The sequence below is a fragment of the Eptesicus fuscus genome, chromosome 13, assembly GCF_027574615.1.
Source record: "Eptesicus fuscus isolate TK198812 chromosome 13, DD_ASM_mEF_20220401, whole genome shotgun sequence".
Taxonomy (NCBI): domain Eukaryota; kingdom Metazoa; phylum Chordata; class Mammalia; order Chiroptera; family Vespertilionidae; genus Eptesicus; species Eptesicus fuscus.
Genome location: NC_072485.1, coordinates 36,755,736 through 36,771,943, shown reverse-complemented (window position 1 = coordinate 36,771,943; position 16,208 = coordinate 36,755,736). Strand labels below are relative to the sequence as shown.

General features: G+C 47.1%; 1 protein-coding gene across 4 annotated transcripts in view; it reads right to left on the bottom strand.

Annotated features, from left to right (window-relative positions):
* The window catches only part of TENM4 (teneurin transmembrane protein 4), a 377,541-nt gene that overhangs the window by 61,888 nt on the left and 299,445 nt on the right, over positions 1 to 16,208 (bottom strand). For all 4 annotated transcript variants that reach the window (XM_054725404.1, XM_054725405.1, XM_054725406.1 and 1 more), the window contains 3 exons: positions 8,464 to 8,583; positions 3,686 to 3,947; positions 1,060 to 1,327 (listed from right to left, as the gene is read on the bottom strand). In XM_054725404.1, coding sequence (XP_054581379.1) covers positions 1,060 to 1,327; positions 3,686 to 3,947; positions 8,464 to 8,583 — 650 coding nt within the window. The remainder of the gene's footprint in view (positions 1 to 1,059; positions 1,328 to 3,685; positions 3,948 to 8,463; positions 8,584 to 16,208) is intronic.

The window sequence follows — 16,208 nt, the reverse complement described above, 5'->3', positions numbered from 1 at the left end:
AATCTAAAGAAAAAGAGGTTAGTGCTCCTGACTAGTCAGTATTGCATATTTTAAAAATTCCATGGCACACCGGTTGAATAATTGCTGCTCTAAGTGCTTGTAGGATTAGCTCTCAAGGGTTAGAACTGCCAACAGTCCAGCTCTGAACCAATCCTGGGGTCCAGCTCTAATTGGAAAGCACACCCAGCCCCCAGAAGCCCAAGGTCTGGGTGGGGCTGGGACTCCAGGACAGGTGAGTCACCTTCTGCTTCATTTTTAAAAAAATGACAGCAATAACAACAATGAAGAGAAAACCTCTGTGATTGGAAAAGAGGTAAAGAGGCCACAAAGCCTTTCTGAGGAATGAAGAATCTTACTTCTCAATGAAACTGGAGAGACCCATGAGCTACACACACACACACACACACACACACACACACACACACACACACATATCCATATATATGTTAATTCTCACCCCAGGTTGCTTTCCCCATTGATTTTTTTTTTTAAGAGAGAGTGAAAGGAAGGGAGGGAGTGGGAGAGAAAGAGAGAAACATCGATGTGAGAGAGACACATTGATTGGTTGCCTCCCACACACACCTCGACCAGGGTCCGGAATCAAACCTGCAACCCAGGTATATGCTCTTGATTGGGAATTGAACCCACAACTCTCTGGTGCCCAGGCTGGCACTCTAACCATGGAACACCAGCCAGGGCAAGACAGCCATATTTTTAATGGGCTATTTCAGGCCTGATGGCTGTGGGGGCCACGGCAATGTCCACACGGCTCTATCTTGGTGGCACGAAACCTCTTTTACCCATCACAAAGCACCACAGTGTTTTCTCAAGAGCCTTTTTGGTTTTGTAATTCTTTTTTTTTTAGTGGTCAAGTTTTCCACAGTCAGGTCTTTGAGTACATTCTTTTAGGTCAGGGAGGGTCACTGAAAGGTCTTGATGGTCAACTAAGCCTCCGGTACTTCTGAGAAGAGGAAAGGAGTAAGAAGAAAAAGGACCGCGTCCCCCCAAGTCTCTTGTCTCTCTGAGGATGGTGTTGCGTCCTGTGGTTGGGAGACTTACCGAAGGCTTCCGAGAGCCCAAACACCTTCTGGTTGTAGACATCCGTCTTGTCCCAGATGAAATAGTAGGACAAGTCTGGGGCCGCGGCAAACCACTTCCTGAAGAGGCGGCCCTCCACCGCCACCATGAGGTGCACCTTCATGAGGTTGAAGGGGATGGTCGGATGGGTGAGGCTGACCCTCAGGACAGACTTGTAGCCTGGCGTACGGCTGCTCAAGTAACTCAGCCTCATCTTGCCGCCGGAGATGGCGATTTCCTCTTGCAAGGCCTAGAGAGACAGATCACAGCGAGTGACGGTCATGGGGTCACTGGTGCAGGGAAGATGGCCATGCCCCTTGTACTCTTGTTCAAGAAGCAAAGGGGAGAGCAGAGAGGAAGGAGGGGAGGAGGGAAGAGGAGGAGCAGGAACTAGAAGGGAGAGAAGAAAGAAGAGTGGAAAGCAGAGTTCGAAGAGGAGTGGGAGGAAGAAGGGGAAAGGGAAGAGAAGGAGAAGGTGGAGGAGGGAAAGAAGACCCTGGTTTGCAGGGTTGGCTCTCACAGGGCACAGCTCTGCCTCACTGAACTCCAGCTTCCTCCTCCATTCAACAAGGATGACGATGCTCAGCTCACTGCATGTGAGGAACTCATAAGATCAATGGTTCTCAACCTTTCTAATGCTGTGACCCTTTAATACAGTTCCTCATGTTGTGGTGACCCCCAACCATAGAATTATTTTCGTTGCTACTTCATAATTATAATTTTGCTACTGTTAATGAATCATAATATAAATATCTGTGTTTTCCGATGGTCTTAGGCGACCCTGCTAGCGGTCTCAACCGTGACCCACAGGTTGAGAACCGCTGCTGTAGAGCCTAAGACCATCGGATGCCCCAGCTCATCCACAGAAAGAGGTCGAAATGGCTGCATGGCGCTGCCTGCTCCAGCGCTGTGCTGGATGAACAGAGTGGCTCAACAGGTGTGATGGGCTCAGATCCACAGCGCAAAGTTGAAATGAATGCCGGGATTTTCAGGAGCATGGCAAAAGCAGAGCACTTTTATCAGCTTGATGCTCTGGGCTATTTCAGGAAGGGGACATTAAATCAATCGAGGCTAACATAGCCATTAAAAGGACAATGAATATTCCACTCCTGTGTTCAACTGGGCCTTCACAAAGAAACTCTTTCTGTCCATTTCATATAGGGGTGTGAACCCCCACCCGCACCCCATTCTCCCGACTACACAAAATTTTAGGGATTGGGCCTAAACCGAAAGCACTCTTCCTACATTTCAGCTTACAATTCTAGTCAAAGTGGGCTCCATACCCCAGGGGATCACAGGCAGGGTTCAAGGGCCATCCCGATGCTCTCACAAATATTTACTTTCTGTAACATACCCTTTAAAATTTACATCTCCCAGTCCTTGCGAAGCCTCCCCAGTGATGGACTAGGAAAAACCAAGAGTTTGTTTTCATGTATGTCATCAACCTGATAATAAGCAAGGTGTAAGGTTTGTGACCCAGCGGGGCTCCGAGAGACCCAGCGCAGGGAGCCTTGTAAGAAGGGTGGGACCTTTCACCTCTTTTGTTCCAAAGTCCCTGCTCCTGGGGAAATGTCTAGCTGGAGCGGAACTGGGGCTGAGCAACAAATTACTCCGCTCCAGCAAGCCTTGTCTCCACTGACAGCCATTTCCTAAGAAAGGTCAGCTGGTAGTTGAGACAGGAGACAAGCGCTGAATCTCTGAAAAGGACTGAGGCTTCAACCTCGGGGTGCAATGAGAATTTCCAAACGGCTGTATTTTCTTCTTGTGGGCAGCATCTGAAGCCACTCAACAGGACACACACACACAGAGATGTGTTTGCCCAGCCAGGCATGAAATATACATACAAAAAAATGTAACAACCTTCCACTCCATCAGCACTGGCAACCCACGAACATGCACGTAGCCAGAGCTCTCATTAGGCAGGCAGGAACACGGGGCTTCTCCCCGCCCAATCCCCCCCCCCCCCGCCCGCACCCCCCTGGCCCAAATCTCCTCCTCTCCAGGCCTTGTTTCTCTCATAAGAAACTGGGTGGGGATGGCGGAAAAAATTCAACCCTACACATCTTTGTTGGGCAGAGAATCTATCTTGATTTCTATTAGATTAAAATGCATCTTTCCAAATTACTTCATTTTAATGATAATTAAGGAAAGCACTTGCACATATAGTTTTGAGCCAAAGCAATCCTTAATTGGCAAGAAGGCAGAGCATGTAAAATAATCTTAATAATAATAATGGTTAAAATTTATTGAGCACTTAGTAGGTGCCAGACATTGTGCTAGGCACCTCATTGATATTTTCTCATTTCATCTTTATTATGAGGCTCACTGTTGGGGATCCCTCTGTCTCACTTCACTTGGTAGAACCTATCACCATAGATATTTTTAATAGAAATAATGAGAAGCGGGGGGATGCTGGGGCTTGGGGGAAAGGAAAGTGGAAGCGAACTGGATGGCAGAGTGGAAGAGGAGTAGGGGCTTTTTATAGGATGGAGGGTGCCAGGCAGTTGGATTCTGCATGGTGGGCTGACGGGGTCTCTCTTTCTCTTTCCTCCTCCACTCCCCAAATAAAATAAAGGCCTGGAGAAATGCCGTTAGGGAAGCTGGGTACCTGAATTTCCGGAACGATGGGGCCTTTCTCTGCACAGGAGCTGGCAAAGGATGTCAGTGGGGATGGAGACACAATAGGGTTGGGGCGGGCGAAGTTGCTCAGGTCGCAGCTGGGGATCTCATTCTCTTCATGGCGCATGATGATGGTCTCCATGACAAAGAAGCGGTCCCAAGGCAGCCAGAGGGTATGCTCCTGGGTGATGAAAGGTGCCCGCTCGAACCGCAGGATGATGGAGATGCCGCCATTTGTGACCAAGTCAAAGCTGTTTGGGAGGCGGGGGGTTGAGAAAAAGAGAAGAGGGGGGAGCAGGAGAAGCAGGAAACAGGAGATGATGATGATGAGGAGGAGGAAGATGAGCAGGAGGAGGAAAAAAAATGGAGAAAGGAGAAAAAATTACACCAAAGTGTCTGAGCACTTGTTGAGGAGACTTTAAAACCTAAAAGGCTTCAGTGCAGACACAAACAGAAACAGATACTCCACAAAGTATTTTTAAAAAAGAGAATTTGTCAAAGCCAAATTAAACACTACTGCAATGGTAGTGTTTGCCAAGACACTTGGGCAGTGGCTGAGCCTGTGCTGTGGTGCTCCTAGTACGTAGGGCTCTTGAGCTGATGCTCAGTGAAAAGTCAGCAGAATAAAGTGGAACAAGCCCTGCCCTGCATGAGGAACCCTAAGCCTAGTTCTGCCTCTGCCCTGAACTACTGTGTGATCTTGGGCAGGTCACTTAGCCTCTCTGATACTCAATTCTCTCATCTATAGAATGTAAAGGTTCAAATGGACTCTTCTTAGGTCACTAAGATTCTATGACTCTACATCAGCTTTAGTTCTGATTATGATACATTATTCAGCACAGGCCTTTGGGAATCACAAAAGAGCTAAGCAATCTTGAGACGCACAGTTAGAATCATAGTACACCAGAAGTGAATGGGGAACCAGAAGACTGAGTCCCAGCCTCCCAGCTGAGATGAGATCTCCATGACAGCGTCCCCTGAGAGCTTTCAGTCATTGCCCTCTCCCAATCTGATGACAGTTTCTTCTACAAACTCACCATTGGGGAGGCATTAGGTTCCTACCTGCACAGTTCCAGTGATAAGGAGCTTGCTATAGTCACAGGAGGACTATCTGATCTCTAGCTAGTTCTGATTGTCAACGATTTTTTTTTTTTAAATCAAGTCTGGGTCCCTCTCCTTATAACTCCTTATTTCCTGGTCCTTATTCTACCTGCTGAGGTGACTTAAAACTAGTCTGTCCCTTCTGCCTTTGACCATCCTTCAGGAGTTGGGAACAGTGATTCTGTCTACCTGCCACCTCCAGGCTGGGGTGTCTTTTTGGACAGAGTCCTTTGTGCTATTACCTTTAGGATGCATTTCTAAGGCTTGCCCTCATCTTGTTTTTTTTTAGAAGGAGAACTCCTGCTTACTCCTTACCCACTCAGCATTCTGGATCCCTGCCCTGGGCTCCCATTGCACCACGTGCACTCCTCCTTACGGGCTGCATCATGCTGTCCTGGTATCACAACTTGAACTCTCTGGCCCAGGGCACTGATTCATCTCAGTCTTTCTGGAACCTAGCTCAGTGCTTGGTGATTGCAGTTTAGAGAATGAATGCATGAGTGATACTGTCAACGTCTTCTGAACTGACTGTCCACCAAACACCCTAAGTTCCTCCTTACTTTAGCTGTTATTGTAACTCAACCCAATGTTGACCTGTGCAGTGGGTTTTAGAGACCCCAGTGCAGGACCTCTCCTTTACCCCTGGTAAATGTACCTTGTGGGATTGGCTTCATTGTTCTAGCTTGCTCTTCCCTCCTCTAGAAGCAGGGAAAGATTTTTCATGGAATGTTCTGTCCTGGTGCCAAATCTTGGTAGGTGACACCCTCTGGATTCGGGTCCCCCAGAAAAGCTTCTCACCCACTTTGCCTGTTTCCCACTCAGCCATCCTAGGCCCACACCTTGGTAAAGATAGTTGGGCACCACCCTGCTTTGATAAGTCATGAAAGAGAAAGACCAGAGAAGGGGCTTGTTTTGAACTAAGGCTCCGGGTTTGGCTCTATAGCAGAATGTCAATGGTTGGGGGAGCACCCGGACTGAACAGCATCTGTACTTGGACAGAACAGTTTTTAACCACCAAACAGAATTTTGGCCTGACTTACAAGCTCCCTTCATGAGAGGATGATCGGGGGGAGGGAGTGAAGACAAACATGAAAAGACATTCTCGTGGCTGTGAGCAAGCTGGGGGCAACTGGTCTTGCCAAGAGCTTGGTGGAATGAGCTCTTGCCAAGAGCCAGGTCTCCAGAGGGAAACCTTCTAGAGGACATGGATTTGAACCTGACACCAAAGGGAGGCCGGGTTTTCAGGAGAAGCCCACGCAGCTTTGGGCCAGTCCAAGCTCTGCTGCTCACTCCATAGGTGAGTTATGTCACCTGTCTGAGCTTCAATCTCTTCATGTAAAATGAAGTTAATGATCATAATCACTTGGCAGAGTTTTTAATTAGATAGATGGGATAATGGATGGGAAACGCACAGGCCCCATTCCCTGGGCCTCATGCTCTGTATAAATCCCATTTTTCAATTCAACGAGCTTGAACTGCTTCTCTTGTCAGCTACTCTTTTGAAATTTTTCTTCATGACTGGTATTTTCCATCTTTTTAATGATCTTTTTGGCTAACTTCTCTGGTACTGTTTTCTGTTTATGAATTCTTGTTAAGACTGGAGGTTTCACATTTCAGTGTGGAGTGTGTGTATGAGAGTGTATGTATATGTGTGCATTTGTGCATGTGTGGGCTGGATGAGGGCTTGCCTTGAGTATGAAGGTTACAAAGATGAGTTAGGCTTGGTCTCTGGAATTGCATATGTACACTGTCATCTCCAACTATATCTCTAGCCTTAGAGTTCCTCCTGGGGTCTGAGAGGTAAGAAAGAAAGGGAGGCAGGGAAGAGGGGGAGGAACATGGGCAAATGCTACCCATTCACATACAACAAACAGAGATCTTCAGACACTTAGAGAATAGGCAGTGACTTTCCCATACATTATGAGGGTCTAAGTTGGGAAGAAAATTTAAGCCCCATAATGCACTGGTAAAAACTACTCTGAAACCCAAGCTATCAGTTGTTGCAACTCGGGCTACTGTAATTTAGCAGGCTGATATGGGAAAAATGGCTGATGCTTACCTCTTAGGACCCCCTGTTCTCAAGGGGCAGTAGAGATTGCAGGGAGAGCACAAACAGGAGGGATCACAGCCTGGAGGCACTAGAGTGAGCTTTTTCCAAGGGCCACCAAACGTATGTTTTATGGACCCACCCTTACCAAGCACAGGGCAAAGGACTGACCATTTGCCATCTCATATGAATGATGGTCAAATTTCAGGATAAAAAAGAGCAGTCCCTATGGCTCCTTTTTGATGACTGCTTCATAGCAGGTAATAATGTAGTCAGTAGTCAGAATATCTGTTGCCTACGATGCTGGCATCTGCTGTTTCCATAAAGCAGGCAGCCCTGAGCTAGAAGGTAGTGCAGACAGAGCATGAAGAGAGAGATTCCTCCATGCTGTAGGGGAAGTCTGTGCTGAGGTCCTTGCTGGGATGGAACGTGTGCAGGGCGGGGAGCCATGGTCTGGCCTGGCCAGGTTACCCGTGGTGACTGGCCACCAACCTCTTCCAGCTGGGCCTTTTCCCATTCCCAGGGAGTGAGAGGAAAGGGGAGGGCTCCCTGTGTCAAGCCTGCCAACCCGTTAAGAGGCACACATGTCTACAAACAGATGAGCCTCTGCTTCATTATCACCTCGGCCGGGACATGTTCACATCTGATATTGGATTAAAGAGGTGCTAAAATCAATCAGGCTGCAGCATCATTTCCAACCCAGAGTGAAAATCAACCTTATGGGCCCACACTTAGCCAGATGGACTGCCACCACCTGATTTTATTAAAAATAGAGGACTCGTCACCACCGACAGCCTAAATATTCCACTTTCCTCCTTCCCCTCCCCTTTTCTCTAAAACGTTCTCATTGTTCGTACTGTAACCATTACATTCTCATCATTTAATAACTTGTAAATTTAATAAACAGCTAATACTTATTGCCTACTTACCATGTGCCAGACCCTGGAAATACAGCAATGAGCCAGAGTGGGGCAGAGAGCTAAGATTGATCAGACACCTGCTATGTTCCAGGTGCTTCCCCATCCACCATAGAATCTAATCCTTACAACCAATTTATGAGCTAAATAGTGGTAGGGCCATTTAACAGACAAAGAAGTTGAGGCCCAGAATGGTGAGGAGATTTGTCTAAGAACACATAGCTAGCAAATGGGAGTGAAAAATGATTAAAAAAAGACTTTACTCCATTCTGCTGATGGTTCTCCCAGGGACCCAAGGTCAGAGTTCTGTCCTCACTCAGTGGTTTCCACAGACCTAGGTGGTTGCAGACGGAAAACACAGCAGAAATGGTAAGAGTTCTGTAGTTGTCTGGTCTGTAGACAGTGGTCCATGAGGCAGTGTTTTATATCCTAAGTCATGAAGCAGGAGACTATATTTAAGGTACCCTAGGTTTACTGTGAGAACCAAATGAGAACAAACTGCTTAATTTTTAGCCAAAGGGACTTAGGCCAGAGGGAGATACCAGGTCACACAGGTAGTGAGTTGCAGAACTCGGCATCTGAATTCAGGTCCTCTGAACCCAAATTCCATCGTCTTTCCGTGTTGCCATTCCAACAGCAGTTCTGTGGCAAGACCACGAGAGCAGGGCCTTCACTAACCCTGGTCAACAAAAGGCCTCTTACCTGCCATCTTGCCTGCTGATCGTGTATCCAAAGAGAGGGTTATTGACGAAACTGATGTTCACACCAACCAGCGGGGTCCCATCTGATGTCATCACTTGACCACGAATGACACATGCGTGCCTGTGGGTAGAGAAGAGTAAATAACATGATCCACTACTCATGCACAGAACCCTGGCTGGCAGGGAGCCCCAGGAGGTCAGAAGACAGAAGGCAGGTCGCTCAGACAGTCCTGCTACTCTGGGGCTCATGGTGTTTACTCCAGATGAATAATAACATTCTTTTCTTTTTTTTATACTGCCTCATTGTAAGGCATCAAAGTGTCCCCTAAAGAATTATTATTGGACACTGTCCAGGCAGCTCGGTTAGTTGGAGCATCATCCTGATGTGCCAAGGTTGCAGGTTCAATCCCTGGTCAGGGCATATGAAGGAGGCAAGCAATGGGTGCATGGATAAGTGGAACCACAAATCGATGTTTCTCTCTCCCTTCCCCCCACTCTCTAAACTCAATAAATAAGTACATTCATTTAAAAGAAGAATTATTATTGGGAGATGTTTTCAGATATCTCACTCAGAGGTCCTTTTCTAAGGATACTACCTTATACTGTAAGGAGCTAAAGCTGATTTCGAGAGGGCTATACAGTGTAGTTATGCATGTGAATCTGGAGTCCTGTGACTTGGGTTCAACCCCAGCTTTTGCCACTTTCCAACTCTCTAAACCTGCACAATATGTGACAGCTCTTTGAATCTGTTTTTTTCACCCTGGTGCAGAGTAAGCTCCACCAATGGCAGTGGTTATTATTGCCTCTAATAGTCTCACTGGAAGTGGATGTACGAGAAAGAGAACAGAATAGAGGGCACTTCTTATCTGGCATTGCAGACAGGAGAAGGGCAGATGTTGGCATTGTCTCCCTGGAGTGGGTTCTGAAACCTGTGACCTCTCCCAATATCCCCCGCCCCACTTGCCCTCTATATTCCAGACAACTAACCATCTGCTTCCCTCAAACTCGCCAGGCAAATTTGGTTAAAGCCTGTGTTTGTGCAATGTTCTTCCATCTGCCTCAAATGTAATTCCTGCACCCTCTATCACTGTTCGTTCTCCTTTAAGACCCAGCTTCCAATGACGCCTCTTCCCTGAAGCCTTTCTTGATGGCCCTAATTAGAACTAGTCACTCTCTTCTAAAACCTGACTCAACACCTTGAGACCGTACCCCCACCATACATGTTTCTCTTCTCCACTAGGTCATGAGCTCCTTGAGGGTAGGATCAGGGTCTATTTCTCTCTCTCTGCAAGGCCTGGAAATGCCTAACAAGTATTAGGTCATTGTTGTTTTTCAAAAAAGGTGGTTTGAGTAAATTGGTGGGACAATTAGAGATGATCAAGAATGATGGTGTTTTTCCTAATGTTTCAGAAACAAAGCCTTTTAAGCAGATGACATTTTAAAAGGACCCCAAAGTGAAAAACAAATACAAGCAAGATCTGCTAGGTGGGGGCCCCCTTTTCTCTTGGGTTGATTCTGAAGGCAACTCTGTGGAGTCTTAGTCCCTGCAGAAGCCAGAGAAAAGCCAGTTGGAAAATCACTGAATGAGAGGAAACTGGGGTCCATGAGGTTATGTTATTTGCCCCAAGCCACACAGAGAAAAGGTGGCAGAGCTAGGCCTTGAATCCAGGCCTCACAACTCTGGGCCCAACTTTAGAGCAGTCTGTTTACTACGGGCAATGGGTAGAAATGAAGGTGAGCACTAGGGTCAATGTAATAAGGGATCAGGGCACTGGGGGGCGAGGGAGCAGCCCTCATTGACAAATCAGAGGCAAGTGTTTATTGTACACACAACTTTCTCCATTTTGCCTCGGTCCAGAAGCCTTTGTTTCTGGTCTAGGGAAGAGCCACGGATGAGGTCTGGGGGCATTTATAAAAAAACTCTCAAACTCAGCCTCTGCTTTATTAGGTGCTTACATCTCTACCTTCTAGAGTGATAAACTTTTCTCTGTTGGATGAGAAAAGCAATTAACACCAGGCTTGTAAGCAGCTGGTCTCACTGGTGTCAGCTTGTCCTTTCTGAAGGCAAGAACAGCAAGAACAACTACCCACAATGCATCACACTCCCTGCCCCCACCCATCCCACCCCACCTCACCTCCCGACACACAATCTGGTTAATGCTAATTCAGTCAGTGGTTTCCTTCCGAGGCCCTTGGTCTAAATGCAATTACAAGGCAAACAAGTTAAGCGGGCAAGGCTCAGCAAAGACTCTCAGTCCTGCTCTGAAGGTCTCCTGATATGTTTACGCAAAATTATCTCTCCGCTAATGGGAGATTTATTCCATTAATTGTATTCAGCTGGTGCTGAGAGATGCTTTCTTTAATGGGGGAAAATTGAATTTCTTACTGCTGGAACTTGGTCCTTCTAGATAGAGGATTACTAACAGATCCCACCCCCTGGTGCTGGCCCCTATGGAGCCTTCTCCTGACATGTGTGTCTTCAGGTTCTGCCTGGACAATAACCAGCCCTCTGGAAATGGTTTCCTTTGGGGGCTGCCCTGATTGCTACCCCTTGGACACATGTGGGCCGGCCTCCTCTGATTTATCTTTCTTTGGGGATCCCTTGATAATTGGGAAACATGAAATGAGCACCATTTGGCTTTCCTGTGACCTCCACTTTAGCAAACCAGAGCAGATGTCATTTTAGCCCAGGCTCCTGTGGATGGCTTTGGATTCTGGACAAGATTAAGTTGACTCCCTGTGCCCCTGTAGGCCACAGAGACCTCTTGCTAAAACAGGCATTTGGCTCAGGAATGAAGTCCTGGAGAAAAACACTTCCATCCTCCTGTTGACCATGATTTTCAGTTGTCAAGAAAATCCAGGGTAACATAAAGCCTTCCCTGGAACAAAGGGGATGGGGAAGTCTGCTCTGTGGAGGCCTCTAAAATGTGTCTCCTGCCACATGTTTTTGTTCAGGGAGGTTTGAAAAGACTTGGGTGTTGGGCTTCCAAATGCTTTTTTTTTTTCTTCGTCCATTTATTTAATGGATACCACCAGTGGTGTACTGCCAAACATTGAACAATTGACTTTTGAAAGAAAAATACCTTTAATTTGTAGCATTTGCCTGTATCTGTGGTGTAAATACTTCCATGATGGCTGATTTCAACTACCCATGAGATGTCACTGAACCCAGAGCTGGGAAGAGATGCACAGTAATATACCATCATATAGTATTTCCACCACAGAGATACAATACTAGTCGACCTAAATAAACTCCAGAGCAAAAATACAGTAAAATAACTAGAAAGTGATAAGTTTTGATTATTTATTACCTTCTAAAAATATAATTTCTTCAAGTTTAATTTTATATAATTTAGTTTTTAATAATATTTGTGTTTAAAAACTAGCTTATAGCCCTGACCAGTGTGGTTCAGTTGGTTGGGCATTGTTCTGTGCACTGAAAGGTTGTTGGCTCGATTTCCAGTCAGGGCATATGCCTGGGTTTTGGGCTTGATCCCTGGTAGGGGGTTGTGAAGGAGGTACCTGATTGATGTTTCATTTTCACATTGATGTTTCTCTCTCCCTCTCTCTCTTAAAAAAATCAATACAAAAAAACTATAGCTTGCAAAATTCCTCATAAGTCAGTTCTCCTGAGCTTGTATGAGCAGGCTTCTGTACTCCTCTAGAACACAAACCCTACACAAAGGGACAATGTGGCTAAGAAATAGTTGCTGCTTTGACCATGACATTCCACAATGGAAGACGACCTTGGCGAGAAATCACTAATACAGGGTACAAATCATAGTCGCCAACTTGGCTTCCTAGCTGGCTCATATGATCTTCTTATTATCTGGCCTATATTTTATGTGTTTTGCTTTCCCTTGGTCGCTGTCTTGGCATAATGGAGTTTTGGGGTGTTATTTTCTACTCATCCTCAGAGACCCCATTAAGCTGTCATCACCTCAGTGAGGCTATTACCATTTTTTTCTGGCATAATTTATCACACCTCCTCTAAACCTTCCAGGTCCTCTAAATATTCCAGGTATCTCTCCATAACTGTGACTGTCATATTATATCAGTAGAAGCCCGGTGCACAAAATTCATGCACTTGTGGGGCGTCCCCTCAGCCCGGATTGTGAGAGGGTGCAGGCCAGGCTGAGGGACCCCACTGGTGCACCACCGGGCCGGGGAGGGACGCGGGAGGTTGGCCAGCTAGGGAGGGACTGCAGGAGGGCTCCAGGGCGTGTCTGGCCCGTCTTGCTCAGTCCCGATTGGCCAGACCCCAGCAGCAAGCTAACCTACTGGTAGGAGTGTCTGCCCCCTGGTGGTCAGTGCACATCATAGCGACTGGTCGACTGGTTGACTATCGGCCCCTTGGTGGTTAGTGCATGTCATAGTGAGTGGTTGAGCAGCCTTAGCATATCATTAGCATATTATGCTTTGATTGGTTGAATGACTGACCGGATGAATGGACACTGAGCATATCAGCTTTTGTTATATAGGATTCACATTTACATAGCTCTCGTACATACTTACCTGTGAGCTAGAGGAGGGTGGGACTGCATCTCCGGTGGCTACAGTAAGCATGGGATATTGCTCCCTGAGACTTTGTTAGGTAAAAAATGAGCAAGTCACTGAAACTCAGAGAGAAAAGACTTGCTCCAAGGTCAGACAGCAAAGAACTCAATTGGCTGAGCTGACACTCAAAGCTAGGACTTCTAACTTCTAGGTCCTTATTCTTACTACTGTTACATATCTGTAGTCACTAAAATTCACTTTAACGTCATAAGAAAACAACAACTGGGTACCTACTAAACGCTAGGCACTGTGTTAGGTGCTGGGGGTTTCAGAAATGCATGCAATGCAGCCCCCATTTGCTTGCTGGAGCTCACCAAAGCCAATATGAAATCCTGAGTGTAGTTGTCTCTGACACCAGTGAGTCAACACATGAGCTTGGCATATGTCAGGCAGCTGGGATACAAAACAGGCAATTAGGCTGGGCGAACTCTGCCAGGAAGGAGTGCTTGTGCCAGGCCAAGAGGGGCATCAAGCGTGCTGGCATTAGTCCAGCCATGCACTCAGGGCCTGACTGAGGGCCATGCTGACACCAAGGAGGGGGAAGGTCAGCCTGGTTGCTTCCTGAGGGCAGTGGCCGGGTTTGGGATCACAGCAGGATGCTGCTGGAGAGACAAAACCCCTGCGAAACAGAACCAAGCAAATAACCTAACCTCAGCTGTCAGTCAGGGAGAAGCGGTAGGGGTGTGGTGGAAAGGGTCCTGGGCAGCGTGGCCATTCTAAGTGCATGACCTTGGAGAGTCCTCTGACCTCTCTGGGCCTGCATTCTTTCCTCTGTCAATGCAGGCTGCAGTTTTTCGCAACTGGATGTAAAATAGAATCCAACGCATATTTAAGAATGGATAGCGGCTTTAATCTGGTACCACTCAACCTAGCTCAAGTAGTTCTGCTACATGCTTTAGAATGTTGATGGAGCTCATACACTGCTTATACTTATCTCTAAATTGTTCCCTCTCTCTGGAATCTTCCACCTGTCCTGTTCACAACTGACAACTGCCTAGGCTCACCCTCAGCACCCACCTGGAGCATTCACCAAGTGGTACTGGGCACTCCTGGCCCTCAGGGCTCCTCGCAGAAACGCTGAGAGCTGTCACATATTAGACAATCTTTCCCCCAGCAGACCCTGAGCCCCCTGAAGTCAGGACCACCTCTCCCTCACTGCTGTGATCCTAGCATTGAGGGTGGCTGATGCCCATTTCTAAGTGGGCAAAAGAAAGCCTCCACCCAAACAAGGGTTTGCCCTGGAATTTGCAAACAAGGTACAGAGTAAGCTCTTGGTAAGTTATTCACTGAAGGAATCAAGAACTGATGTGTTTCTGTAACTGAAGGTGATGCCAGAGAACTTGGAGTAACTTGACCTTGGCAGGGTTATGGCTGAAGAGAGAACTGAGGGCTGCGGTGCTGGGCCTTCCTAACTGCTCTGCCCAAGCTGCCTTGCAAACCTTGGCTCCTGCCCTCGGAGGCCCCCCGGCCTCAGCTCGCAGACCTCCTTCTTTGATTCTGTAGCCCCCACATCTGTACCTCTTTTTTGAAAAATTAAAAACAAAACAAACCAACTGTCAGAAATTAAGTTACATTTGTTATTCAAGTGTATATTATACAAACAGATAAAGGAAGGTGAAGGGAGAAAAACGGAAGCTTTAACTTCTTTTATTAAATGAACACCGCTAAGGAAACTCGTATTCGGGAGATTGGAATAATCACTTGGGATCTAGGCGGCAAAAAAGAGCTTCCTTCAGTCCTTCACTGCTTTAAAATATTTGCTACTCTCTGCCACTCCTGGCTATGTAAATCATTACCCATTTTAAGCAGATTTATATGCCTGACCTGCACCAACCCTGAACCTGTTTTCTGCTAACTCATGCTGATTGACGGGATCTTTCCAGCATCTATCACACTTTACCCGACATTTTGTGGGGACCTCATTTGGGCCCAAATAAGAAGTCCCACCTCATAGCCTGTCAAACCACCCCCATCCAGAAGGTTCCTATCGAAAGCCGGACCCGGTCCACTCTGCAGCCTCCAAGACCTTCTTTCCAGCCCGGCCACACAAGCTGTTCTGCAGCTCTCTCTCTAGCCTTCCATTCCAGAGCTCTGCCTCCGTTTCCTTAGCCAGCTTTTCCATATTCACACTCTTGGGAACCCACAGTCATGCCATGTAAGAAGAGACCTTCCTGATCGTCTCTTTCAAACTTCTCACTGTAGAGGCGAGAAAACAACATCCACACAGGGAATGGACTTGCCCATCTGGCAGGAGTTGCTGAGGAGCCAGATTCAAATGAAGGATGCATCATTTAGTATCTGTGAGGACCCGGGAAAGTCACCTCACCTCTCAAACTACTCACCGCCTGACACAGCACACTCCTAAACAGCTCTGATCACCCACGCCTGTGGGCAACCTCTTCTGCATGCTGATGCTCTGGGCTGAGTCCTCTCCCCCAGGCACCCTCTGACTTGCTTTCTACTGGCCGAAAAGGTGCACACAGGAGCAGAGCCCTTGACTGTTTATAACACTGGGGCCTGCAGGCTAGACTCACAGGGTGGAGTCTCATGGACCCACAGTGGAGGCAGAGCAGGGGAGGCAGACTTCTCCCCTCTGCCAGAACACTGCCCAGAGGTAGCATCTCCCCACGTCACAGCCCCTTACTGTGGAATTCACTTAGTCAAACTCTTAATGCCTCCAGGCTCGGACTGGAGGGCCCTTTGGACTCACTGCAGAGGCGTTTGGTAAGTCCTCACCCAATATTCTCCAGAGACGACAATGTTAGTAATGCGATGTGTGGCTCTCCAACATTTTAACTTCTTATTGCTAGACATTTATCACTGTTGGGTGGACATGCAGGAAGTCCCTGACCTATGAACACTGCAATCACTGCTTGAGAGAGCCCTCACTGAGGACTCCGGGATCTCCAGGACTCGGGCTCTGTTACCACCTTGCTGAGCCAGGAGCTTACTCTGGGTTAAAGCTTCTTCTACCACAAAGGGCTGATGACCTCAAAGGTCCATTCACCTCTGCCCAACGTGGTGTGGGACGTTTGCGTCAGTTATATAACTATGCTAATGTTTCAGGCTAAGATTCTCACTTTCATCCTAGTGACACTAAAACCTATACAAATATTGATGCCATTGCTAATGCTAACACTGACTCTTGCTCTTAGCGGTAACAGCTACTAACAATTATTAAATGCTTAT